Here is a 26,976-nt window from a genome sequence, read left to right as displayed (position 1 = left end):
ATTGTTTGCCAGAGGTTACAGCCTATCCTTACCGCTCACTGGCTGGTTGCTAGAGGTTACAACACATAATTTCTGCTTGCCGATTGGTTGCTATAGGTTAGTGCACATCATTGCCACTCACTGAGCAATTCCCAAATAATTTAGCAAGTTAGGACTGCGGACATGCTGCACGAGATTACCAGAGACTGCGGACATGCTGCACGAGATTACCAGAGACTGCGGACATGCTGCACGAGATTACCAGAGACTGCGGACATGCTGCACGAGATTACCAGAGACTGCGGACATGCTGCACGAGATTACCAGAGACTGCGGACATGCTGCACGAGATTACCAGAGACTGCGGACATGCTGCACGAGATTACCAGAGACTGCGGACATGCTGCACGAGATTACCAGAGACTGCGGACATGCTGCACGAGATTACCAGAGACTGCGGACATGCTGCACGAGATTACCAGAGACTGCGGACATGCTGCACGAGATTACCAGAGACTGCGGACATGCTGCACGAGATTACCTGTGATTCTGTGAATTGGGGCCCCCGATGACAGACTTTGCAGAGGACATAGGAGGCTGTATTCCCGTGCTAGCCAGCAGAGAGGGGGCGTGGCTGGGAGCTCCACTCGGAACAGAGCGGCTGTAGTGAGAGCCAGTGATCAGAGTGGGTGCATCAGTGGAGCTCCCGGCCCCTGGACCTCTGTATTCCCCAACCAGTATAGAGGGGGCGGGGTCAGGATCTCCACTGACGTGCCCACTCTGATCACTGCTCTTATTACTGCTGCTCTGCATACAGGCTACATGGGGCGGGGTCATTGCATCAGTGGAGCTCCCGACCCCGCCCCCTCACTGCTAGCTAGATCGGGAATACAGCCTCTTGTGTCCTCTGTGCACTACTGCACTCTGCAAAGCCGTCCATCAGGGCCCTAATTCACGGGTAGCGTGGGGCCCCCTACAAAGATTGGGCCCAGGGCAAGTGCTATATATATATATATATATATATATATATATATATATATATATATATATATATATATATACATACATACATACATACATACATACATACATACATACATACATACATACATACATACATACATACATACATACATACATACATACATACATACATACATACATACATACATACATACATGAAAATAAGTATTTGAACACCCTGCTATTTTGCAAGTTCTCCCACTTGGAAATCATGGAGGGGTCTGAAATTGTCATCGTAGGTGCATGTCCACTGTGAGAGACATAATCAAAAAAAAAATTCCAGAAATCACAATTTATGATTTTTTTAACTATTTATTTGTATGATGCAGCTGCAAATAAGTATTTGAACACCTGTCTATCAGCTAGAATTCTGACCCTCAAAGACCTGTTAGTCTGCCTTTAAAATGTCCACCTCCACTCCATTTATTATCCTAAATTAGATGCACCTGTTTGAGGTCATTAGCTGCATAAAGATACCTGTCCACCCCATACAATCAGTAAGAATCCAACTACTAACATGGCCAAGACCAAAGAGCTGTCCAAAGACACTAGAGACAAAATTGTACACCTCCACAAGGCTGGAAAGGGCTACGGGGAAATTGCCAAGCAGCTTGGTGAAAAAAGGTCCACTGTTGGAGCAATCATTAGGAAATGGAAGAAGCTAAACATGACTGTCAATCTCCCTCGGACTGGAGCTCCATGCAAAATCTCACCTCGTGGGGTCTCAATGATCCTAAGAAAGGTGAGAAATCAGCCCAGGACTACACAGGAGGAGCTGGTCAATGACCTGAAAAGAGCTGGGACCACCGTTTCCAAGGTTACTGTTGGTAATACACTAAGACGTCATGGTTTGAAATCATGCATGGCACGGAAGGTTCCCCTGCTTAAACCAGCACATGTCAAGGCCCGTCTTAAGTTTGCCAATGACCATTTGGATGATCCAGAGGAGTCATGGGAGAAAGTCATGTGGTCAGATGAGACCAAAATAGAACTTTTTGGTCATAATTCCACTAACCGTGTTTGGAGGAAGAAGAATGATGAGTACCATCCCAAGAACACCATCCCTACTGTGAAGCATGGGGGTGGTAGCATCATGCTTTGGGGGTGTTTTTCTGCACATGGGACAGGGCGACTGCACTGTATTAAGGAGAGGATGACCGGGGCCATGTATTGCGAGATTTTGGGCAACAACCTCCTTCCCTCAGTTAGAGCTTTGAAGATGGGTCGAGGCTGGGTCTTCCAACATGACAATGACCCGAAGCACACAGCCAGGATAACCAAGGAGTGGCTCTGTAAGAAGCATATCAAGGTTCTGGCGTGGCCTAGCCAGTCTCCAGACCTAAACCCAATAGAGAATCTTTGGAGGGAGCTCAAACTCCGTGTTTCTCAGCGACAGCCCAGAAACCTGACTGATCTAGAGAAGATCTGTGTGGAGGAGTGGGCCAAAATCCCTCCTCCAGTGTGTGCAAACCTGGTGAAAAACTACAAGAAACGTTTGACCTCTGTAATTGCAAACAAAGGCTAATGTACCAAATATTAACATTGTTTTTCTCAGGTGTTCAAATACTTATTTGCAGCTGTATCATACAAATAAATAGTTAAAAAAAATCGTACATTGTGATTTCTGTTTTTTTTTTTTTTTTTTGATTATGTCTCTCACAGTGGACATGCACCTACGATAACAATTTCAGACCCCTCCATGATTTCCAAGTGGGAGAACTTGCAAAATAGCAGGGTGTTCAAATACTTATTTTCATCACTGTGTAATATATATATATATATATAATATATATATTATAAAAATGTGAAATACGAGGTTATGCCTTTACTCTAATCCCAGCAATGCATACTTTCAGGAAATGCCTACAAGTTGACCTCTGGTTCTCTGCATAAAACATTTAAAGGGTGTGCAAAGGTTTATTTTTTTTTAAATAACAAAGGTACCATACTTGCCTCCACTGTGCAGTTTGTTTTCCACAGCGTGGCCCCGATCCTTGACTTCTGGGGTCCCTCGGTGGTTGTCTCGGCTCTTCCCTTCAAGAGCTAACCCCTCCTGGGAAGCACACTCCCAAGGGCATTGGCTTGCAAGCGCGCTCCTGTTTGATCCCCGCCATGTGTATCACTCGGCCGCGACCCCCGGTGCGCCACATCTTTGACAGCAGTGGGAGCCAATGGCTGTGCTGCTATCAACCATCCAATGAAGAGCCACCTCAAGCTGGGAGAAACCATTGCGGGATTGCGCCCACGGAGATTCGGCATTCAGGTAAGTAAAACGGAGCAGCTGGGTGGTCGGAGAGTGCAAGATGTTTTTTTCACCTTAATGCATAGGATGCATTAAGGTGAAAAAACAAAGCTTTACAACCACTTTAAGGAAGGAGCTTGATCAGGTGCAGGCAGTCATTCATTCAACAGATGGCAGTGTCTGTTTTAAGTAACCCTCAGGACCCACCTAATGCGTGAGTTTTTTTTTTTTTTTTTTTTCCACACATAGCCCCCTCCCACCACCACCACCACATCGGGAGTCGGCTGTCTGTTCCTGGTTCTTCCAGCCAGTCCCCTATTGATACTTACGCTTGCCATTAGGGGACTGGCTGTAAATACCAGGATTAGCCAGCCAGGCTCCTGAAGACTTGGTGCATGCAAATTTGCTATGCATTGCCACAAAGCCTCCTGGGATGCTTGATGTAAGTGTGCAGCAGAAGCTATGTCAGTCTTGGGTGAGAAACTAGAAATGTGGGAGAAAATGATGTAGGGGGGAGTCTTTTGATGGATAAGGAGGGTGGAGGTTTGCATTAGGGCCTGGCCTAATGGATGGCATCACTGTACAAGACAGTGAAACAAAATTCTCCTGCTCTCTGGTGTTTCGCCAAACCCGGGTGGTGTAGTATAGTCTCACGGCAAAGTCTAAAATCTTGTAGCCCTCCTCAGAACAAAGGGCCAGATTCACATAGCCCGGGCGCAGCGTAACGTAACTGGTTTAAGTTACACCGCCACAATTTTTCCAAGTTGGTGCCCGATCCACAAAGCACTTACCTGGAAATTTGCGGCGGTGTATCCTAAACCCATCCGGCGCAAGGCGTGCCCAATCGAATGGGGCGAGTCCCATTTAAATTAGGCGCGCTCCCGCGCCGGACGTACTGCGCATGCTCCCGTCGCAAATTTCCCGACGTGCTTTGCGCGAAGTTACGACACGCCGACGTTTTGTGAATCGCGACGGTAAAAAAGACTTGCGGCGGCCGCGGTACTGCATCCTAAGTCGGTGCGCCCTCCCTTCTTTTCTTTATCACTGTACAAGACCCAGTTAGGAATCATGATCTCATTGATTACTATACTATGAAACTCCCATTAGATGCAGTGCTGAAGCCAGGGGTTCAGGATAACGGCCAGGCAGCTAACCTTATTGGGAGGTCAGCGATGACTGCTCCCAGCTGCAGTTTCTTATAAATGGAATTGAACAAATACTGGAGATGTTGTTATAGCAGATATACGCAGAAGTGATGGGAGTTTAAAAAAATAATAAAATAGTTGTATGATTTTATGCAGTATTGTATGGTATTGTATTTTCCGTATGACATGATATGGTACAGGACAATATAATAAATCTGAAATAAATTGGGTAGAAGGAAGAGGAGGAGAAAAGTACATAATAAAGAGAGAATATGGAATTTGGAGATAAATTAGAGGGGAGAGGTGGGGAGGACTTAGGATATTTTTTGATCTATTAATAATAAAAAAAAATGTATGTTATGTATTAAGTAATAATGATACGTGTATTTGGAAAACTAATAAAGATAAATAATAAAAATAATTACAGCAGATATCACCGATGTAGTTATTGAAGGATACAATTAAAATATCCTGATCCAGGGAAGTGTAATTAGAAAGAACCCTGGGTTGAAAAAAAATACTGGCTGCAGGTTCCCCGGGGAGGGGGTATTTTGTCTCCAACATCCACCAGCTCCGTGATGTCGTCATGGAGGAGTGGAAGAGGATTCTAGTGGCAACCTGTGAAGCTCTGGTGAACTCCATGCCCAAGAGGGTTAAGGCAGTGCTGGAAAATAATGGTGACCACACAAAATATTGACACTTTGGGCCCAATTTGGACATTTTCACTTGTGTGTTCGCTTTTGTTGCCAGCCGTTTAGACATTAATGGCTGTGTGTTGAGTTATTTTGAGTGGACCGCAAATTTACACTGTTATACAAGCTGTACATTCACTACTTTAGTGTCCATTCACACCTAGGCGTATTTACGCCCGACGCTCGATACGCTGGAGGGAAGAAATACCATTGCCCTCTATGGAGATGGTTCACATCTCCACGTCGAACGCCTGAAGCTCAAAACAAGTCCCGGACCCTTTTTTTCAGGCGGCTTCGGCGTTCGGCATAGGAGATGTGGACCTGGGGGTTAAAATCGTGGCATTTTTGTCGCCGCAAATCGCGGTACAAACCGCTGCAATTTGTCGTCACAATTCGCGGGACAAAACGCGGCGATTAGGTGTGAATGCAGCCTTACATTGTAGCAAAGTGTCATTTCTTCAGTGTTGTCGCATAAAAAGATATATAATAAAATGTTTACAAAAATGTGAGGGGTGTACTTACTTTTGTGAGATACTGTATGTGTCTATCTATCCCTGGTAACATGGAAACATAATGCATTACAGTAGGCCTAAGACCAGCCAATTTTTTTTTTTTTTTTTTTTACTGCTATCCGAGGCTCCATTGGAGAGACTTCCTCTTGCTTTCTGTCCTCCCTTACAAGTGTTTATCAGACAGGAAGTCATGGAAAATGTGCAAGACACGTGCAGAAACAAAACAAAAAACTCCCTGATTTTTTATTTTTTAATCTTTTTTTCAAAATCTGCGTCGCACCAATTTGAACAGTTCTATAGGCACAAATGGGGTGTAACTTGTCATGCATTTATTTTTTAACTGTCACATTGCATATCAAGTCGCATTGGTGTAAACTGGGACTAAACCGCTATCCAGAGGGTTCAAGGCCAATTGTGATGTCGTTGAATACAAAAATGGTCAGCACATGGAGCTGTAAAAAGCTGACCGGTGTTCTATTCCCCCCCCCCCCCATCCTAACTTTTATACACTACTTTAGCTTGACCTAAACTTTATACTCTACATTTGCCAGTATACAGTCACAAACCTGTCTGGAGCTGAACCGAACTTGCAAGTAAACAATGCATGCACCATTAACTTTTTTTTTTTTTTTTCGTCCACCATTTTCCGAATGAAGGCCGACGCATTTACATACCTCCCAACCGTCCCGGATTTCGCGGGAATGTCCCGAGATTTGCGGTAAATCCAGCAGTCCCGCGAGCAGTGCTATTGTCCCGCGATTCCCCCCCCAAACTTTGTTTGGGGGGGTATGCTCATTTGTCCCTCATTCTGAAGTTGAAGAGTTGGGAGGTATGCATTTATGTAATAAGAAACCGCCAGATTCTCTTATCCTGTCAGGCTGACTTACTGAATACAGATCTGTTTATGCCGTGTCCAAGTTGCAGGCCTTGCGCAGTCTCTTTGTAACCACAATCTGCTGTGCGATGAATACATGGATCTCTTGCTGCTTTACTATGCTGTCCATGTACCACAAATGTGTGTACAGCATCTGTCTAATGTAGTCATTAAAGCAATGCGGTGATATCCATAAGATAAAATGGCCGGCTGTGCTACATCTTGATTTGAGGAGGAAAGTGCAGGCAGATTTAAGGTCCCTTCCCTCCATTTTTTTGACAGAGAGTGAGTGCCATTTCTCCCAGAGGGCCTCACCATCCACCTCAGGTAGCTGTGTACCCTGAGGCGTTAGTTTTAAAGTGTGTGTGTGTGTAAAATAGTGTGTGTCACCAATGGCTTTTTTTTTTTGGTTTCCTTTACTTCATAAACTCGTTCACACAGATGATGGATTTGGGCGTCATTCACACCATGTGAAGAGACCAGCATATTTCTAGCGTAGGCCTCGCAAGGACACAAAGAAACCAATTGATCTCCATGTGCCCTGTTCAGACCACAACACTGGTATTGTGAGGCTTTTGTTATGCGCTTAAATGTGCAACATGAATGCAGTTTTCTGAGCAGAAAAAAACTTGCACAACATTGTGGTGAGAACAGGGCACATGGAGGAGTTTTTTTTTTTTTTTTTTGTGTTCTTGCAGAGACCTACATTTGAAATATGCATGTCTCTGCACATAGTGTGAACAAACCCAAAACATAAAGTCAAATCTGCATGTTTTTCCATCAGTTTTTATGCACATAAGGAGTGAATGAGGCCTTAGTCGTGTTCATATAGTAACACGTGTCCAGTTATGCCCAGTACACACGCTCGGGATTTCTGACGGGGAAAAGGTCAGTCGAAAAAAAGAGAGCTGGTTTTATATATATATATATATATATAATTACTTCCCTTCTGTAGTGTGTGTGTGTGTGTGTGTGTGTGTGTGTGTGTGTGTGTGTGTGTGTGTGTTTTTTTTAAGGGCTATGATTTCACAAGTTGTAAAGCTGAAGTGGTTTCCGATGATGGGACATGTAGCTGGAGTCTGGCAGCCATCCAGTTTTTATAAACCTCGCCAAGTTCTTTCATTTGGTAAACAGAGTGTCCAGTTTGGAAACCCTGCATAGCAACCCGACTTCCCTTGCCCGCCACTGAGCTTTGAAATTGAGAAGCTTCAGCATGGCACCCTTTTACCCCTGGTGTCCAATCTGCGCCCTGGGAGCCTCATTTGACGCTTTTTGTGCGCTCCTCGGGGGCCCCTGCAGACCCCAATCTGTTTTCCTAGTACCCTGTTATAGTGGTCATAGACTGGAAACTTAATACATGAGGCTCTCCTGTAGTGCAAGGGAGGGGGTGAGCACGACACTCCACACCAGGGAGAAAGCCTTGCATTACTGTGTGGAGTTACAGACAGAAGAACAGGAAGTGAGGATTTCTCAGAAGAAATAAGGACATTTAAAAGCAAACTGGAAGGATGAGGTAAGTGAAGGAGGACTGTACTAAGGTAAAGGAAGCTATTTAGGAAAAAAAAATTGTACCTTTACAACCCCTTTTTAAGTGCCTGTTTTTTTATTTATTTGTTATTGATATTTGTTTTAAAGATTATCCACTAAAACAAAAACCCAGCTTTATGGACTACTACGGACCAATACACAAGTTTGTTCAGTACCTACTGTACATGCACCCTAAGAAATATATAGATGGCGCTGTATCCCATAAAAATATGTTTGTTCATAACTATAAATCGGCATTGTAATAAATAGCGGTGTCTTACAGTGATTTCCAGGTTCTAGAGCAAGGGTCTCAAACTGGTGGCCCTCCAGCTGTTGCAAAACTACAAGTCCCATGAGGCATTACAAGAGTGACTCCCACAGGCAGAGGCATGATGGGACTTGTAGTTTCGCAACAGCTGGAGGGCTGCCAGTTTGAGACCCCTGCTCTAGAGGGATCCCACAGTTATGGTATATACATAATTACATTGGTCCGGCTTAGACCAACATAACTATGTATTTGTGCCGATGTCTCATAGATGTACTGCAAGTGTGAGCTTTAATACAAAATGGAGACTGGAATAATCTCAACTTGTTCACGTGGCCTAGGCGCATCTTTACCTTGTGTGCCCAGTTATGGTCTGAAAAATTCCCCAATTTATTACAGGTATAAGCAGTGTTTCTCAAAAATAAAACCTCATTTTAAAATGTAATATATGTTGCAGCTTACCAGTCCTTAGATGTGGTAGTTGCATTTTTCCCTTGGCTGCCCCCCCCCCCCCCATAGATGCAGTGGAAGAGTGAACATGGCCGCTCTAGAATTTGATATGAAAATAAAGTGTGGGTGAGGGGGAAGCCTGAAAATAAAATGAATGCAGCCACCTTATCTTAAAGAGGTTGTAAGGTGTTTTTTTTTTTTCTTCCCCGCCTTAATGCATCCTATGTATTAAGGTGAAAGAAAAAAAACCTGGCAATGAAGGCCCCCCCCCCATTTTACTTACCTGAGCCCGTTCACCTGCTGCGCTCGCCCCACAACGTCCTCTTCTCCACTCAGTCTGGCCATTAGATTGGCTGGATTGATAGCAGCAAAGCCATAGGATCGCGCGGCTGTCAATCAAATCCGATGACGCGGCGTGCACGTGGGGCAAAGTGATACAGTCTGCGACTGTAGCCGCTGGCTGTATCACGTGAGCGCACCCGCAAGAACTAACCCCCGTGGGAGAGGGCTCCCATGAAGGGGGGGTAAGCTCTTGCAGGGAGGAGCCGAGGCAGCCACCAAGGGACCCCAGAAGACTAGGATCGGGGCCACTGTGTGCAAAACGAGCTGTACAGTGGAGGTAAGTATAACATGGTGTGTGTGTGTGTGTTTGTTTTTTTTTGGATGGGGGGAACCTTTTTAGTGTCCCTTTTTTAAGATTGATAAGCTGCTGTATAGTAAATTGTTTTGGGGTTTAGATGCACTTTATTGATCCTGAAAATGAATCTACTTGTTGCTTCAATAGGGTCGCTAATGTGTGCCTTTGCCTGGCCTTGTCTCCCCACACTAATATATATGTATACCTATTTGTAAATCTCTTCCAGAGAAGAAGGATCAATAAACTGATTTGGCAATGTCAAATGAGATGGCAGCTCCCAGCACTTTAGCAATCGGTTTAATGTCATACAACTATATGCCTGGCCTTCAATTTCCAGGAGATGCCACGTGTCTTATGGTTGGTCACCAGGCTGTCAGTGTTGCCCACAACCACCAATCAAATTCATCCTTTCCAACAGTTGGAAACATAAATGTTTTTTTGAGTCTGCATTGAGCAACTCTTCATATTTACAAGGCATTGATGTGTTTTCTTGCACAAGGACAGAGTCTGATGTTTTTCCCCATTGAGTAATGAAGGCTCATTGGGCTGGGAGGCAGTTGTGCATCTGAGGGCAGTACATCTCGCCTCCGCATCCAGCTAATGTTCTTTATGCAATTAACAGAGTTCACCTTCAGGGCCGGAAGATTTATTGCATCTTCAAGCAGAGTCTAAAATTGGAATGGTGATGGTTAGGTAAAGCTATAGATCTAGATAAATTATTTTTTATTTATTTTTTCTATACTTGTGGAAATAGGTATAGATTATCTGTGTTGGGTTTTGTAAAAGCATATTTTAATTGTGGAAGGCGAGCCACATACATCTGGGAAACGTCAGACATCCTTTGAGAGTCGAGCCTCCTTGTTGGTGCACTTAAGCTGCCCATATGGCAAATTTTTACTTTGTTACCCCCTCCTAGCAAACCTCCTTGAGGAGAAAAAAAAAAAAAAAGTAGCAGGGTGGAAAATTTGTTGGCTGAATAGTGATTTTCATTACATCCAATCGGATGCATCTTCTGTTTGGCTTTTCTGACAGCCGCCGACACCGGCTGTCTGATTGCTCAGCAGGGTGAGATTCGTATATATGTGCTGCTATCATAAATGTTGCAATCTGGTTGTTTTTTTATTTTTTTTATTTATTTTTTTCCTTCATCCTGCTGGCTGCACAAAAAAAACTAGCATAGTGTATAACCAGCTTTTTTAATGTGACTAGCGGCCTCTGTGGCAAATAGAATGGCCTAGGTGGCAGAAAGGGTGGCATGAAATGTGACTTACCAGAAAAGTTTTGACATTTTCATGCTTCAGCTTCCTATTTTTGAATCTTCTAATGGTTTTGACATTGCATATAATGCAGTGTAAATTAGGGTTGTCCCGATATAGAATACTTGCCCACCGCAAAGCCGCCGCCGCGTTAATCAGCATGCGGGGAACATTACAGCTTTCGTTTGAATAGCTGTATCCCCGCCGCGTATAGACGCTCCCCCTTGCGCGGGATTGGACGGATGATCTGTCCAATCCCGAGCAAGGGGGAGTGTCTATGCGCGGCGGGGATACAGCTATTCAAACGAAAGCTGTAATGTTCCCCGCACGCTGATTAACGCGGCACGTGCCGCATCATCCAGGTATGTGGGGGACATGGCTGCATTATGTGGGGGGACATGGCTGGATATATGTGGGGGGACATGGCTGGATATATGTGGGGGGACATGGCTGGATATATGTGGGGGGACATGGCTGGATATATGTGGGGGGACATGGCTGGATATATGTGGGGGGACATGGCTGGATATATGTGGGGGGACATGGCTGGATATATGTGGGGGGACATGGCTGGATATATGTGGGGGGACATGGCTGCATTTGGGGACACATTTTAAAAAAAAGTATCGGTATTCGGTATCGGCGAGTACATGGGGGGGAAAAAAAAGGTACTTGTACTCGGTCCTAAAAAATGGTATCGGGACAACCCTAGTGTAAATACTTGCCTCACTCGCTACTTGTGCTGAAAACCAGGAGTGTCGTCGTCCTGTGTCCCCACAGTGTTTTGTCCCACTGACCCCCATACATCAATGTCATGTCCTGTAGTGACCCTGGAGTGCCTAAAAACAATCGCCTTGCACTAGCTGTATATCTGCAGTGTGAGATCTAAGCCACTGCTGCCTCTGAATGGAGATTTGGAGTGACATTTAGGGATTCCACCACTATACTGTTCACTGCTCTCCTTGCTGGAAGCTCTCACATGAGGAGGCAAAGCCCTGCCTCTGCCAAGATGGCCACCTACATACAGCGACACCGTGCAAAACAAAGCATAGTAATTCAGTAATGGGGAAATGATTGTAAGCCTGCCTTCCAGAGTTCATGTTCTCTGTAAACTTTTTAACTCTTCTTACTGTTTAATTCTCCGTTGGCATCAAAATTAGTTTTGGCCGGAGTTGGGCTTTAACACCACCTTTTTGTTTTAAGGCTGCACACTAGTGGTAAATGTTCTAATAATCATTTTGTCTTCCACAGGTTCAGGTGTGGGAAGCGCTGTCCCAGGAGGAAGTGTGCGGCAAAATGGATTACCAGGACGACAGCGGGCAGTGTATGCCTTGCACAAAGTGTCCGCCCGGGAAGGAACCAGAAGGGGTAATAATCTTTGTTCCTTTTTCTCTGTAGTGCGGTGGACGAGGGTTGTCCTACCAGCCTGTTACAGTGCAGCCTTTCTGGCTTGTGTGATTTTGCTAATAATATTATTAATTAATATATTCACTCTGGTGTCTACATTAACTACTTCCCACCTGCCATATAGCAGAATGTTCGGAAAGTGGTTTAATTTTCCTGACTGAACGTCGCATGACGTCCAGCAGTGATCGGTGGTGTGTCAGCCTGACATACCACATCTATCTCTGTAAAGAGCCTCTGATGTAGGCTCTATACCATGTGATTAGCTTTGTCCAATCACAGTGTAAACTGGAATAGCCTTTTATCGGCTTTTCCTCTACTCGCACTGACAGACGCAAGCTAATCGGCTGCTTTCCTGACACGGGGGTCTGCTGTGATTATCAGTGCAGACCCACCGATGCCCACCAGGGATGCCAATCAGTAATGCCTGATAGTGCTGCATATCAGTGCCCATCGGTGAAGGAGGAAAAAATACAAAATATTATAACCGAAGCCAGTAACTTGTGTAACATTGTGTTCCCGGCTTCTTCCAGGTGTCGGTCTTCAGCCATCTTTTGGTTGTAAAGTACAAGATGATTTCACTCTTGCGCATGTGCAGCAGTGCAGTCATCCCAGCGAGTGTGCTGAAATGTAAACTACCGTATTTATCGCGGTGTAGCGCGCTCCCGCCTATACCGCGCACCCCTAAAGTTGCCCCGAATCCTGTGGAAAAAAAGTTTTTTTTGTACTTACAGTTTTGGTGTCTTGCGCGGCGTCCATCGCCGGCCTCGCCGGGTCCGGCGTCCGTCTGTGGCTTCGGGTGTCCTCTTCGTCGGGTCCGACGTCCTCCCCGCTCGTTTCCCGCGCCGAGTTTGAATACTGCGCCGACATATACAGAGCGCAGTACACTCGTATATTGTTGGCAATGCTTGGCTACTCTCGCGCTGACGTCCAGGACGTCAGCGAGGGAGGAGCCGAGACTGCCCGACAATACACGAGTGTACTGCGCTCGGTATATGTCGGCGCAGTATTCAAACTCGGCACGGGAAAGCGGCTATCGGCGTATACCGCGCACCCACGATTTTGCCCTGATGTTCAGGGCAAAAAAGTGCACGGTATACGCCGATAAATACGGTAAATGCACATGCAGCTCAGTGTATATTCTACAGGGGGATTGTGAACAAGCAGGTAAGTGTGTTTTACAACAGAAGACGTTGCATGTCTGTTCTGCAATAAAAAGCCTGCCTATTCGCATTTTTTGCCTTTTTTTAGTTCCACTCTAATATTTGGTAAACAATTCCAAGCTTGATCAGTACCCTGATTCCTGAAATGTACTAATATTTGCAATTTAAACTTTGCAGGTATGTGGCTTTGGCATTGGCACCAAGGTTGGATGCAGGCCCTGTGCCTCTGGCATGTTCTCCAGCCGTCATGGATTGGCCGCCTGTAGTATGCACACTCAGTGTGACAAGAAAAAGCGGATAGCGCTGAGAGTCGGTACACCGAATGCAGATGCTGTGTGTGGAGACTGCATACCAAGGTATGTAACAAAAACCATTTCATAGACCGAGATGGTCCTGTGTGGTTTTGGACTTGTGGCACAGGCTAAAAAAAAGTTTTTTAAATGCTTTTTTTTTTTATTACCTTAACTCCAACTGGTACATGAGCAGGTAATTTTGAACATTCTGTATCTGTGGCTATGCCAATTGCTTTAGGTATCCATAGAAGTTTGCGCTGAAGATCTAAAAAGAACACAAATGAATGCATTAATATTTTTTTAATGCAAGCAACAAAGTACCTGAAATTGATCCTTTATCAGCTTTTACTTAATCCATGTACATCGGAGTTTTTAAGAGGGGGAGAGCAGTGGCTTGAATGCTTGGGTTTAAAAGAAGTATGGGTTTTTACTTGTGTTTTTTTTTTTTTTTTTTTTTTAAGATGGGGCTGCAACTAACGATGATTTTCATAATCGATTAGTTGGCCGATTGATTGTTTCGAATAATCGGTTAATAACCTTAAAAAGTGTGGTGTATAATTAATTTAGTCTTAAAAAAATAAAAAAAAAGGAAATTTTTATTCTTAAATATCTCTATAAAGTGGTAAATATAAATAACCAACTATATGGTTAGGGAGCAAAATCTCTAATCCACTCTGAGAGTAAGACCGAAGAGATATACGGTATATACTATTAGAGGGTGAATCTGGTAAATATCATCAGACCAAGATCCAATTTTTTTTATTAAAAGAAATGTTAGACTGTTTTTTGCAAATTTTCAAACAGAACTGTAAAATATTATATGCTGGCCATACAACAATATCTTCCTTAATATTTTTTTTTATTTTTTTAAGAACGTTTGTTCGATTTTTTTCTAATTGGTTTTGGGGTCGAATCGGGAAAAGTCCATCCGGTTCAACCATAAAAATAAATAAAATATCGTACAGTCCATATAACCAATTCTATACCCACAGTTGATCCAGAGGAAGGCAAAAAAAAACAGAGCATGCTCCAATTTCCCCCGAGAGACAATCGGATTTTCCCTGGATCAACTGTACCTATAAATGTTAGTACCCAGTTACCCGTTGATCCCTGCTGAGCTGGCAGATGACAAGGCGGTCCCTGCCCACTGGGCAGGGACCGCCCTGTCAGATCGCCGCTCTCCCCTATGGGGGGGATTGGATGAACACGGACCGTCTGTCCGTGTTCACCCGATCTGCTCTGTAGACGGATGGGAAAAAATAGGATTTTCCTCGTCTGCAGAATCGGACCGTAGCGGGGACTGATATCGGGTGTCAGCGGATGTTCATCTGCTGACACCCACTATCCAATAGGGATACATGTAAAGTGTGCCCCTTTTATTTATCCGTAAATTGATGGATGAAAAAGCGGACATAGAGTGCCCCCTTATTGTCTGTAATGACCTGAAAGTGAATAACAAGTTCCCCCATATGGACCACTTAAAGGGGTTTTCCACCCATTTTGTAAGTTTATTAAAAGTCAGCAGCTACAAAAAGTGTAGCTGCTGGCTTTTAATAAACCGACACTTACCTGCTCCACGGCTCCAGCAACGCGCCGGACGGGGCTCCACTCCTCGCCGGCCGGCGTCTTCATGCTCAGTGTGGGCACCCGGCCGTGACAGCTTTCGGCTTCACGGCCGGGCACCCACTGCGCATGCGCGAGCGGCCCGGCGAGGCGCCGTCTGATTGGACAGGCGATCGCCGAGGACCTGTGACGTGTCCTGGGCGATCGCCTATAGCAGCCCCTTCCTGTAGGTGATTAAGCTTAATCACCTAGGCGATTAGGCTTAATCGTCTACCCGGAAGGAGAAAGTGGGACAGGAAGTCCCACTCCTCCTGAAGCCCCTACCCCCCCCCCCCCCCCAAAAAAAATTACATGCCAAATGTGGCATGTAAGGGGGAGAGGAGTGGGTTAAGAGGAAGTTCCAAATTTGGGTGGAACTCCTCTTTAAGTATTTATATATGGTGATCATATGTGCCTCCTAATAGAAAACAAATTCAGTTCCCCTGATCTGTCCTCATAGCTAAGCTCCTCCATGCCTCTTAGTTTGGTTGTCCTTCTCTGCCCTTTCTCCAGCTCCTCAATATTCTTGTTGTGAACAGGTACCCAAAACTGAACTGTATATTCCAGATGAGGTCTTAACACTGGTCTACAAGGAGAAAACCTTGGAAATGAAAGTATCAAAATATTACCAGAATTGAGTCACTAATAAAGGAAAATGTTAAGTCCCGGAGTATTAATTGACTCCAGTTTTTCAAGTTACAGCTTCAGGTCAAAATTGCATCAAAATAATTCAAAATTATGAGGGGACAATGAGAATGGTGCCACACCAATCATTATAAAACCTTTTTATTTATTTTTTTGATTGATACCAAGAACATAACTTGCCATTCAGTTATTGTTTTTTCATGTAACCTTTTCATGCTCGCTCCACACTATTGGGACTGCAGAAGGCATGGACTTTTTGTTTAGCCAATGACGCGGATAAGTTGCACATGTAATTCAACAACAATGAGGGGCCCAACTCTTGTGCTGATCCCCCTATTTTTCATCCACAATATAAGCGGTATGCCTTTACCACGGCCTTCATTCTGCACTTTTAAAATGGAAATGTAACCTCGCCACAAATGTAACAGAAGTTACCTGCGTGGTTTACACAGTTTCGAGGCATCTTGTCTTCTGAGGAAAAATATCACACAACTGTTCCTTGGTAATGACACTTTCACAAGCCACCAGATGTATCTGTATTAGAGCTGCACAATTAATCGTCAAGAATCGTTATCGCAATCTTTTTCCTGTTGCAATTATTGACACAGGGTTTTGCGATCTTTAACATGAAAATAATGTTCTCTCTGCACTTTGGTATGCAAAGAATTTCCTGTCTACTCTCAGCCAAAAGTCAGTCTGGGCAGCCTGCCAAGTTTTAAATACATTCTTTATCAGTGGAACGTTCAGTCTAAACATTGTGGGCTGGATTCAGAAAGATCAGCGGATCTTTCTGCTGGCGTAACATATCTCAGATGCGTTACGCCGCCGCATCGTGATCATCAGACACCTTCCTTCCTTGTAGTTCCGTATGCAGAAAGAACTTGCTCCCTTAGTTACGGCGGCGTAACGTATGTGTGGCGGCGTAAGCCCGCCTAATTCAAATGGGGATGTTGGGGGCGTGTTTTATTTAAATTTCACTTGACCCCGCGTATTTGACGTTTTTTGTGAACGGCGTCGTTCGTGAAAGAATCCCAGTGCGCATGTTTGAAATTACGCCGCAAAGCCGCATTGGTTTCGACGTGAACGTAACTTACGCAAAGCCCTATTCGCAAACGACGTACGCAAACGACGTAACATTTTCAAAACTCGGCGCGGGAACGACGTCCATACTTAACATTAGCTACGCCTCATATAGCAGGGGTAACTTTACGCCGGAAAAAGCCTAACGTAAACGACGTAAACAAATGCGCCCGCGGGACATACGTTTCTGAATCGGCGTAAATACCTAATTGGCATATTCCTTGCGTAACTATACGGAAGCGCCACCTAGCGGCCATCGTAAATATGCAGCCTAAGATACGACAGTGTAAGACACTTACGCCCGTCGGATCTTAGGGAAATCTATGCGTAACTGATTCTCTGAATCAGGCTCATAGATACGACGGCCCGCACTCAGAGATACAACGGCGTATCTCCTATCTGAATCCAGCCCTGTATCACTTCAAAGGAATACATTTCTGTATGTAAATTAGGGAACGTTTAACCACTTAAACACCAAACCTTTTTCTGACAGGTTAAAATCAAGTTAAAATCATTTTTTTTTTTTTTGCTAGAAAATTACTTAGAATCCCCAAACACTATATATTTTTTTTTAGTAGAGACCCTAGAGCAGGGGTCTCCAAACTTTCTAAACAAAGGGCCGGACTACTGTTCTCCAGACTTTAAGGGGGCCGGACTGTGGCCATCAAGAGTACAAAATCCCCTATCATTGGTGTCATTGGACCCCATTATTGGTGTCATTGGGAGTAAGTCTGCCCAATAACTGGGAGGAATTCTGCCGTATCATTGGGAGAAATTCTGCCCCATCATTAGTGATATTGGAAGGAATTCTGCCCTTCATTGGTGCCAATGAATAAAAAAGCACCCCAAGGGCCAGATAAAATCAAGCAAAGGGCCACATCTGGCCCCCGGGCTGCAGTTTGGAGACCACTGCCCTAGAGAATAAAATGGCGGTTGTTGCAATATTTTATGTTGCACTGTATTTGCGCAGCAGTCTTTTTAAATGCAATTTTTTGGGGACAAAATTACTTTAATGAATTAAAAAAAAACTAGCCAGTAAGGTTAGCCCATATTTTTTTAATAAATTACAGCTGGGTAATAATCTTTAGTCTCAAAGTGAAAATAATTTATACACTTCAATGTGGTACCGTTTTTTTTTGTTCTACCGTACTTTGTCGAAGTTGCAAGGCATCGTGATCATCGGACACCCTCCTCCCTTGTAGGCAAATGTACTCTCCTGTGTATACATTTTTGTATTATTTTTTTCGTAAAATATATATTGAAAACATTAGTCAACCAGCACCCTTTATCATGTATTTTTTCTAATTCGTCCAATTTAAAATATGTAAGAATTTGCACATTTTTATCTCTAAAGGGCGATAATTTCCCAAGCTAAGTGCAGTAAGTAGGTATTTAATTCAAGCAGTTTGCGCAGTAAAAGTGGCTACTCACAAAACCAGTATAAATACAGGCATGTAATGGAGGAGACGGCTGGTCCGATGTCACAACTTGTAGTCAGCAATGCAACAGGCTGGTCTCTTATCCTGGTCCCCCGGGTGATGGAAATAAAGGTCCAAGATGTTCGGGAGCCTTTGGGGAACCCCACAGAGAACAGGAGCCGTGGATGCTGTACCAGAAACGGCGTGCGTTCCAGCGTGGAACGCAACGTATCGCCGTATAACCGGAAGTGACGTAGGGGCTTCGGACAGCCAATGGGATGACGCGTTTCTCAGCCTCCGCTGGTTCATCAGATCTGATGAACCAGCGGAGGCTGAGAAACGCGTCATCCCATTGGCTGTCCGAAGCCCCTACGTCACTTCCGGTTATACGGCGATACGTTGCGTTCCACGCTGGAACGCACGCCGTTTCTGGTACAGCATCCACGGCTCCTGTTCTCTGTGGGGTTCCCCAAAGGCTCCCGAACATCTTGGACCTTTATTTCCATCACCCGGGGGACCAGGATAAGAGACCAGCCTGTTGCATTGCTGACTACAAGTTGTGACATCGGACCAGCCGTCTCCTCCATTACATGCCTGTATTTATACTGGTTTTGTGAGTAGCCACTTTTACTGTGCAAACTGCTTGAATTAAATACCTACTTACTGCACTTAGGTTGGCGCATTTTCTCTTTTTAAACATATCTTTCAGAGTCTGCTTCTACCTCCGGATTTTGCTGCCACTATTGTGCTATCGGACTTATATTGGATTATTGATCCATTGACTTATTTTATTCATTTATTATGTTCCTATTTTTGTTATTGACATGGACCATATGATATATGTACTTATTATTATTATTATTGACTGTGCTCTCCTGGTTTTTGCGCCATCGATCTATACATATTATACGATAATTTCCCAACACTTGTAGACCAGTGTAATTTGTACAGGGACAAAATTATGTGTCTTCATGAAGTCTCTGCATCTTTAATACAAGAAGGGCTATTGCTCCCCTTTTAGAAGCTGCAGCTTTCATGCTTTTTAGCTTATGATCTACCAGAACACCCAGATCCTTCGCTACCATTGACTCCCACTGCTGTTCTTCTAGTATACATGATGTACCCATGTTTGTAGCCATCAAGTGCTTAACTTTATCAACATCAAACCTTATTTGCCACATAATTGGCCAATTAAATCCTGAACTGAGGTTGGCTTACAAGCTGGAGATGTCCTGTAAGGACGTTATTCCACTGCATATCTCTGTCATCTGCAAAGACTGAAATGGTACTTTTAATCCCAGAACCTATATCATTTATACATATGTTAAAATGTAAGGGTCCCAACACTGAACCTTGGTGTACACCACTGATGACCTTAGAACATCCTTGAGTATGATGGGTTGCTTTAGTATCCAAAGGTAGTAATGGGTGGGCCTAAGCTTGACTTTAACAAGTCACAATCTGCCAAAGACTTGAGCGATATATGTCTCTGGATCTGGTGATCAGTAAAGACCATAGGAGGTTATTTACGAAAGGCAAATCCACTTTGCACTACAAGTGCAAAGTGAACTTTAAATTGCCCTGAAAGGGCACTTGGAAGTGCAGTCGCTGTAAATCTGAGGGGAAGCTCTGCTGATTTTATTCAATCATGTGCAAGCTAAAATGCTGTTTTATTTTTTTTTTGTTTTTTTTTTATTTCCCTTGCATGTCCCCCTCAGATCTACAGCGACTGCACTTCCAAGTGCACTTTACACTTGTAGTTTACACTTTATAGTGCAAAGTGGATTTGCCTTAAGTAAATAACCCCCCCCCCCCCCATATGTCATCGGTTTAAAGCCCAATTAGTTTTATTTTTAATAGATGCCCATCAATTAAACAAATTCCAGCCTTTGCTACAATACTCTCTTCCTCTCCAGTGCTATCCTTGCAGACTCACCACTCTGCGATCTAGTGCTGGTCCTTACCATGTTGACTGACGCTGTCATTCAACCTACTTCTATGAGTGCAGCGCGTCACGAGTCTGCATCCCGAGAAGCAGTGGAGGCTGGTGCTCAAAATTTTTAGGGGGGTGCAAACAAACAAAAAACAAAACAATTGCAGCCTCACTGTGCCCATCAATTGCAGCCTCACTGTGCCCATCAAATGTCGCCACTGTGCCATGCCATCAAACACAGCCACTGTGCCCATTAATTGTTGCCACTGTGCCCTGTAAAATGCTGCCAGATTGTCGCCCCCCCCCCCCCCCCCCCCCGGCACTTGCCTTTCTGGGGTCAGCCATCCTGCTTCCACCGTCCCTCGATGTCTGTCTTCTCCCACCCTCGATGACGCTTCAGCCAATCAGGTTACCGGTAACCAGAAATGGTGAACCTGATTGGCTGAGACGCCTGTCAGTGTTAGCCAGGGAATGCACCCCCCGTGCGTCCCCTGGTTAACTATTTGGAAGCCGATTACAGCCCTCAGGCCGCTGGCTCTGATAGGCACTTCCAAAGCCAACCAGCTGCCGTTATTCAGATGGCTGGCACTCGCCAGGGGGCCGACCATCAGAATCATGGGCGGCAGCAACAAAACATAGATTCATGCAATGCATGAATCTATGTATTGTATTCAGTGGCGGTGCAGGAGAGAGAGGGCGGCGCTCCTGCGCCCTCTATGGATGCACCGCAGCTGCCGAGGAGTGGTCATCGCAACACTCTGCACTCATAATACAGTGGCGCAGAGAACTCTGCATCATTGAGCACTGGAGATGAGGCCAAAAGGACACTGCGGGGTTGAGTTACTAAATCTGGGGAGTTCAAAATCTGGTGCAGCTATACATGGAAGACCATCTGCTTCTAACTTCAGCTTATTCAGTTATTTTTTGACAATAAAACCTGGAAGCTGATTGGTTTCTATGCACAGCTTCACCAGATTTTTGCACTCTCCAGTTTTAGTAAATCATCCCATGTGTTATGTTACCAGCCTGAAGACCTCTAACACAATATGTATGAAGGGGGGATTATTGAAGCTGGACTTTTAAGTTGCCCTGACTTCAGGCATGTTAATATAAAAATGTAGATGTGTTAAGTGTGCTTCATGCTGTGCCTTTTTCCTGGTCTGATCTCGACACCTAGAACTTCCCATCAGGTGTGGCACTCAGGTGTTGTGTATTTTGCTGAAATGTGGGAATGCACATTAAATCTTGTCCTTTTTGTCGGTCTCCTTTTAGGCATTTCCCTCTAGTACCCAAAAGTCCCAACGTCTGTGTCGCTTGTTGGCTGGCTCCTCCAGAAACTGTGGGATGTGAAGGTGAGCAGTTCTGTACCTTTTAGTGTTCGTGTCAGCATGGATATCTGTCAGTGGAGGCTTCAATCTGTCCTGCTATTGGTCAATTCCTCGAGGTGGTTCTAGTGTTGGGGCACTGCGATTTTTTTATTTTTTTTTGCACTGGTGCAGGCTGCCCTGAAACTAGCATTTCTCCCAGAATGGCATCAAACAGAACACTATGGTAATTTAAAGGGTCAGTCCACCCAAACTAGACATTTTACTTCATGGTAGATGCTGGTGGAGTTAAACCATTCAAAAACCATGGACCATTTAATCTTTCGGGGGCTCTGTTGGTGAGATCTCTGCTGTGCACATTATGAGGGGCTACCACCATCCCTGCTAGATGTATTTATTTTATGGTATGAATCCGGTAATGGGGAGGAGTTGGGCACACAAGAGAACAACCGAAATTGCCAGGGGAACAGGAATGGAGCCTGAGATTTTAGGGGGGAAATTTCACTCCTTGGAGTATAGGCCTATATCAAAGAGCTGACTCCATCTACTACGCTCCACCTTTAACTAAAATATTCCTGTTGCGTACTGATGCTTTAGAACAATTTTAGTTTTATTGGCTAATATCCCTTCAGTTTGGCTTAAGAAGTATGAAATAATACCTGTTGATCATGCCAAATAGCCGTTCTTCAGTCTTACTCTAGCAATGTTATCAGGAAGCATGTTGGAACTACAGAACACCTCTCTGTGTTAGAGATTAGAAAGGGAGGTGTTTTTTAGTGCGCACACACAATGCTAGGGTGACAATGTTTCATAGATACTGTAAGTGAGCTTTGGCTTGCTCAGTGGTGAATCTGTCTGATGTTTCCCGCAGGCGGGTGGCTGGTCTGTATGTGTGCTCTCCTTATGTATAGCGGACACAGCTCATTCTCCTATATGGGTGGTCGGATGTTAATTGACCGCCTGTCCATTTACACCTGACTGCCATCTGATCCAATCCGCCAGATGGATGGGAATGGATCTCCATCTGTCTGTTTTTTTCCAGATGGGATCGGATGTAGGCGGGTGTACACAGACACATCAACTTACCCCTGCTGCTCCATAGAGGAGACGGATGGTCCGATCGGGTCCGCCTGAAAAAGACAGGCGAAGCTGATCGCTGTGAAAGGGGCCTTGCAGGCAGGATTGCCGGATAAAAATAAAGGAAAAAGCGGGTTAAAATATAACTAATGAAGCTGCCTTGGGTTTAGATACATTTTACCTATTATCTACCAGTGTCGGGACAGAAGCTGCTTCTCAAGACTCGTACACATGCACGGTTTTCTCGGCAAGAAAACTGCTGGCAGAGATCTCTTGCCGAGTATACCGTGCGTGTGTACGAGGCTTTGAGGTTTTTCTTCAAGAAAACTGCCCAGAATCTAGACTAGAGAAATGGAGAACCTGCTCTCTATTTTCTCATTGTGATTCTCGGCAGTGTTTTGAGAAACTCGAGCGTGTGTATACTTGCCTGTCTCCATGAAACCCGCGCATGCTTGAAATGACTTCGATGCATGCGCGGTAGCTTTCAAGGCATAGGTAGGGTGATGCAAGATGGCGGCGGCGGCATCGAATGTGATGACGCATGCTCTACATAGTTGATGACGTCACCACGTTCGTGCCATTCAAAAGAACATCGGTTCGTTTTATTCGTACGTGTGTACACTCGGCCAGCAAGAGAATCTTGCCAGGAACCTTGTTAGGAAAAAAAATAAAAAAAATAAAGTTGTTTTTCCTGACGAGAATCCGGGCCGTGTGTACAGGGCTTCACAGCTCTTCAGAGTCCAGAAACTGAGGAATGTTTAGCAGAGCTTCCTGTTACTGTTTTGTATGCTGACTATTAAGACCCAAATTGTTTATTCTAAAGTTATGCACCCACTTAGTATGCCTTCGATCCAGGGTGACAAAGTTACGGTAGTTAATTTTCCTCTTGTTTCTTTTGCTTGTTGCAGGTGAGAGAACTTTGCGGCCTCGAGCTCCTAGGACATTAGAGGCTGCCAGTAACGCAGATAAGGCCTCTCAAAACGGTACGCATAAAGGTATGCCGGATGACTCTCGGACTCAGTATGCCGTGTTGGCAATCGTGCCAGTCTTCTGTATGATGGGCCTGACGGGCATTTTCCTTTGTAACCTGCTGAAGAAAAAAGGTTATCGCTGCACTTCCCATAAGCCAGACGAGGAGGCTGTTCCTGAGAAAGAAGGTGAGTTTGACATGTAGACATCATTCACTGGCCAACAGACCTTCCTGGCCACCAGTTCATGTGACTTTGGCATGTCTTGATCTAGCAGACCTGCTAAAATCAGTTTATGAAAATGATGTAATGAACAGGTTTCATTATCTTCATTGGATAATTCAGAAATTTTAGGCAGAATATGGGAAAAGAAGGTAGGTACAATTTTAGGAGACCATAGGGAGGTTCCATCCAGTGAAACCATAGAGAAAAATGTCATTAGTTGTCTTGTTCCCTCCTTTAGGCTGCCATAACCAAATAAAGACTTGTTACTAACCCGGGCTATTCTTGTTGAACGCATGTTTATACCAGCGGTCTCCAAACTGCGGCCACTTGCTTTTATCTGGCCCTTGGGGCATTATTTTTTCTACCATGAGCAACAGTGGGGCATCGTTCTTGTCCTTTTTCCTACTGACACCATCGATGGGACACTATATCTGACACAATGATGGGGGTACTCTTCCTCCCACTGACACCAATGATGGGGGTTACTCTTCCTCCCACTGACACCAATGATGGGGGTTACTCTTCCTCCCACTGACACCAATGATGGGGGTTACTCTTCCTCCCACTGACACCAATGATGGGGGTTACTCTTCCTCCCACTGACACCAATGATGGGGTTACTCTTCCTCCCACTGACACCAATGATGGGGTTACTCTTCCTCCCACTGACACCAATGATGGGGTTACTCTTCCTCCCACTGACACCAATGATGGGGTTACTCTTCCTCCCACTGACACCAATGATGGGGTTACTCTTCCTCCCACTGACACCAATGATGGGGTTACTCTTCCTCCCACTGACACCAATGATGGGGTTACTCTTCCTCCCACTGACACCATTGATGGGGTTACTCTTCCTCCCACTGACACCAATGATGGGGGTACTCTTCCTCCTCCTAATAATACCAATCATAAGGTATTGTTTACTTCCACTGACACCAGGAAATTTTCTTCCCCTGCTAACCACAGCCCCCCACCCCTAAAGTTTGAAGCACAGTAAACTGGCCCTTTTTGTTTATAAAGTTGAGAGACCTCTGGTTTATACGATCCGAAAATCCAGAGATGAACGCAGCTTATGTTATGCGCAAATCTGGACTTGGCCTATAAAAGCTGTTTTTGATGAGTGAGAAACTTGTAAAGCGCAACACATGCGAACTGAATCGCCTCTGGGCGCTGTAGTCATTTCATGGGTAAGGAAAACCCCTTGACCTCAGAAGAGATGGGTTTTAATCTTTCTCCTGAAGGCCAAGTGGTCCGACTCCAGTCGGATGGTAGTTGGTAGCGCATTCCACAGCTTCCACTTGCAGACGAGTGATTTGGTATTTGGGGAGACCTAAATAGAGGGCATTTGCGTAGTCAAGTATGGAATTGATGATTGTTCCCACCACAACTGCTATGTCCTCTTTAGGGATAAAGGGGGTGAGTCTGCATAGTAGGCGCAGCAGGTGATGAGATCCGCTGACTACTGATCTCCTTCCCTCTTGCCAAACCCCCCACCCATTCTTTTTAAAATGATGGTTCAGTTCTTGACTAATGGGGAACCTGGTGGCAGTTGGGGATGGTGCCAAATTAGACGTTTTTATAATCAATTCAAGGTGGTTGATGGCTTGTATAATTTGAAATGTTTTGAACTTGAGATCCGGTGACACCTAGCCTCCACCCCCTCCAGTTTCCCTTCCCCATTCATGGAGGATAAAAGTTGAGCTCTCCATGCTATATGCATAGGGTTCAGTTTCTCCCAGGTCCTATGTAGACAGTACTGGTGTTTACAGGTACTTGGTGATCCTCCGATACTTTGTACTGCACCCATTTGTGACAGGATCACTTTAGTTTCATGCACTGTGTTTGGGTACATGACTGACGTCAGACTGGGAACGCAGTATGAAACCAGACGCAAATGACGAATTCCTCGGAGGGTCTGCAGACCTCAGAGGAGCAGAGCGCTACGAGAACGAATGAATCTTTGTGTGCTAATAAATTGCATGCTTCCCGGGTCTGTTCAGGGTTGCCACCTTGTTAAACATATTGCTAAAAGGAATAAATTGTGTCATTAAAAGGAACCCACTGTACAGCCTTCAGGACAAGACTTCTTATCTGCTCATGTTTAATTTGGACAACTGAGCGAATAAAATTAGTTTGCCATCACTGACTGCCAAAGAATTCGTATTGGGCAGCAATGGTTTTTTAGATGAGAAAAAAATACAAAATGGATCTGTTTGAAAGAAGAATGATAGGCAGATATAAAACAGAAATCACCCCATGGTCCAATTATGTATTAAAATTGTGAAGTAGATTACTTTTAATATAAAATATTATAAATGGCCATATGGTTTTAATTTTTTTTTTTTTGCATGGCAATTATAAAACTGCGTGGGTAGTCTTTACACTGCAAGACCATAAGGCTCTACTGAATTGCACAATAATGCCAGTGTGATGCGTTTCAGATGCTGGGAGATGGGAAGAGATTAGGCAGTGTATAGGAAGCGCAGAGGGAAGGTCAACAATGTTATTATATAAAAGCTGAGGAGGAGGAGGGCCTACAAAACTGGAAGCTGTGGTGCCCCTGTTCTGTGTTCCAGGTGTGTGTGTGTGTGTGTGTGTGTTATATTATATTTTTTTATATATATATATAATCTCTGTCTATCTATATCTAAAAAAAATATAATATAATAAAATACACACTCATCGGCAGCCACTTTTATTGGGTACACCTTGCTAGTAGCGGGTTGGGCCCCCTTTCCCTTCAGAACTGCCTTAATTCTTTGTGGCATAGATTCAACAAGGTGTTGGAAACATTCCTCAGATTTTGGTCCATATTTCCATGATATCATCACCCAGATGCTGCAGATTTGTTGCACATCCATGAATCGACTCTCGAGTTTCACCACATCCCAAAGGTGCGCTATTGGGGTTTTTTGCCTTCCTCTGGATCAACTGTGGGTATGGAGTTGGGTGTATAGGATTTTACTGTGTTTTTTTATTTTGTTTTTTGTGGTTGAACTGGATGGACTTGTGTCTTTTTTCAACCTGACTAACTATGTAACTATTGGATGAGATCTGGTGACTGTGGAGGCCATAGGAGTGCAGTGACCTCATTGTCATCTTCAAGAAACCAGTGGTGAGATGATTGGAGCTTTGTGACATGGTGACATTATCCTGCTGTAAGGCGCCATCAGACGATGGGTACACTCTAACCCTAAAGGGATGGACATGGTCAGAAACAATAGTCGTGTAGGCCATG

At 44.5% G+C, this 26,976-nt stretch overlaps 1 protein-coding gene across 2 annotated transcripts in view; it reads left to right on the top strand.

Moving 5' to 3' along the window:
* RELT (RELT TNF receptor) overlaps positions 1 to 26,976 on the top strand; it is a 108,603-nt gene that overhangs the window by 55,158 nt on the left and 26,469 nt on the right. For both annotated transcript variants that reach the window (XM_040340053.1, XM_040340052.1), the window contains exons 3-6: positions 11,854 to 11,970; positions 13,347 to 13,525; positions 21,413 to 21,492; positions 23,451 to 23,699. In XM_040340053.1, the coding sequence (XP_040195987.1) occupies positions 11,854 to 11,970; positions 13,347 to 13,525; positions 21,413 to 21,492; positions 23,451 to 23,699 (625 nt within the window). The remainder of the gene's footprint in view (positions 1 to 11,853; positions 11,971 to 13,346; positions 13,526 to 21,412; positions 21,493 to 23,450; positions 23,700 to 26,976) is intronic.

Source organism: Rana temporaria, chromosome 2 (assembly GCF_905171775.1).
Source record: "Rana temporaria chromosome 2, aRanTem1.1, whole genome shotgun sequence".
NCBI lineage: Eukaryota > Metazoa > Chordata > Amphibia > Anura > Ranidae > Rana > Rana temporaria.
Note: the sequence above shows the minus strand (reverse complement) of the source record. Positions and strands in the feature narration are given on the sequence as shown.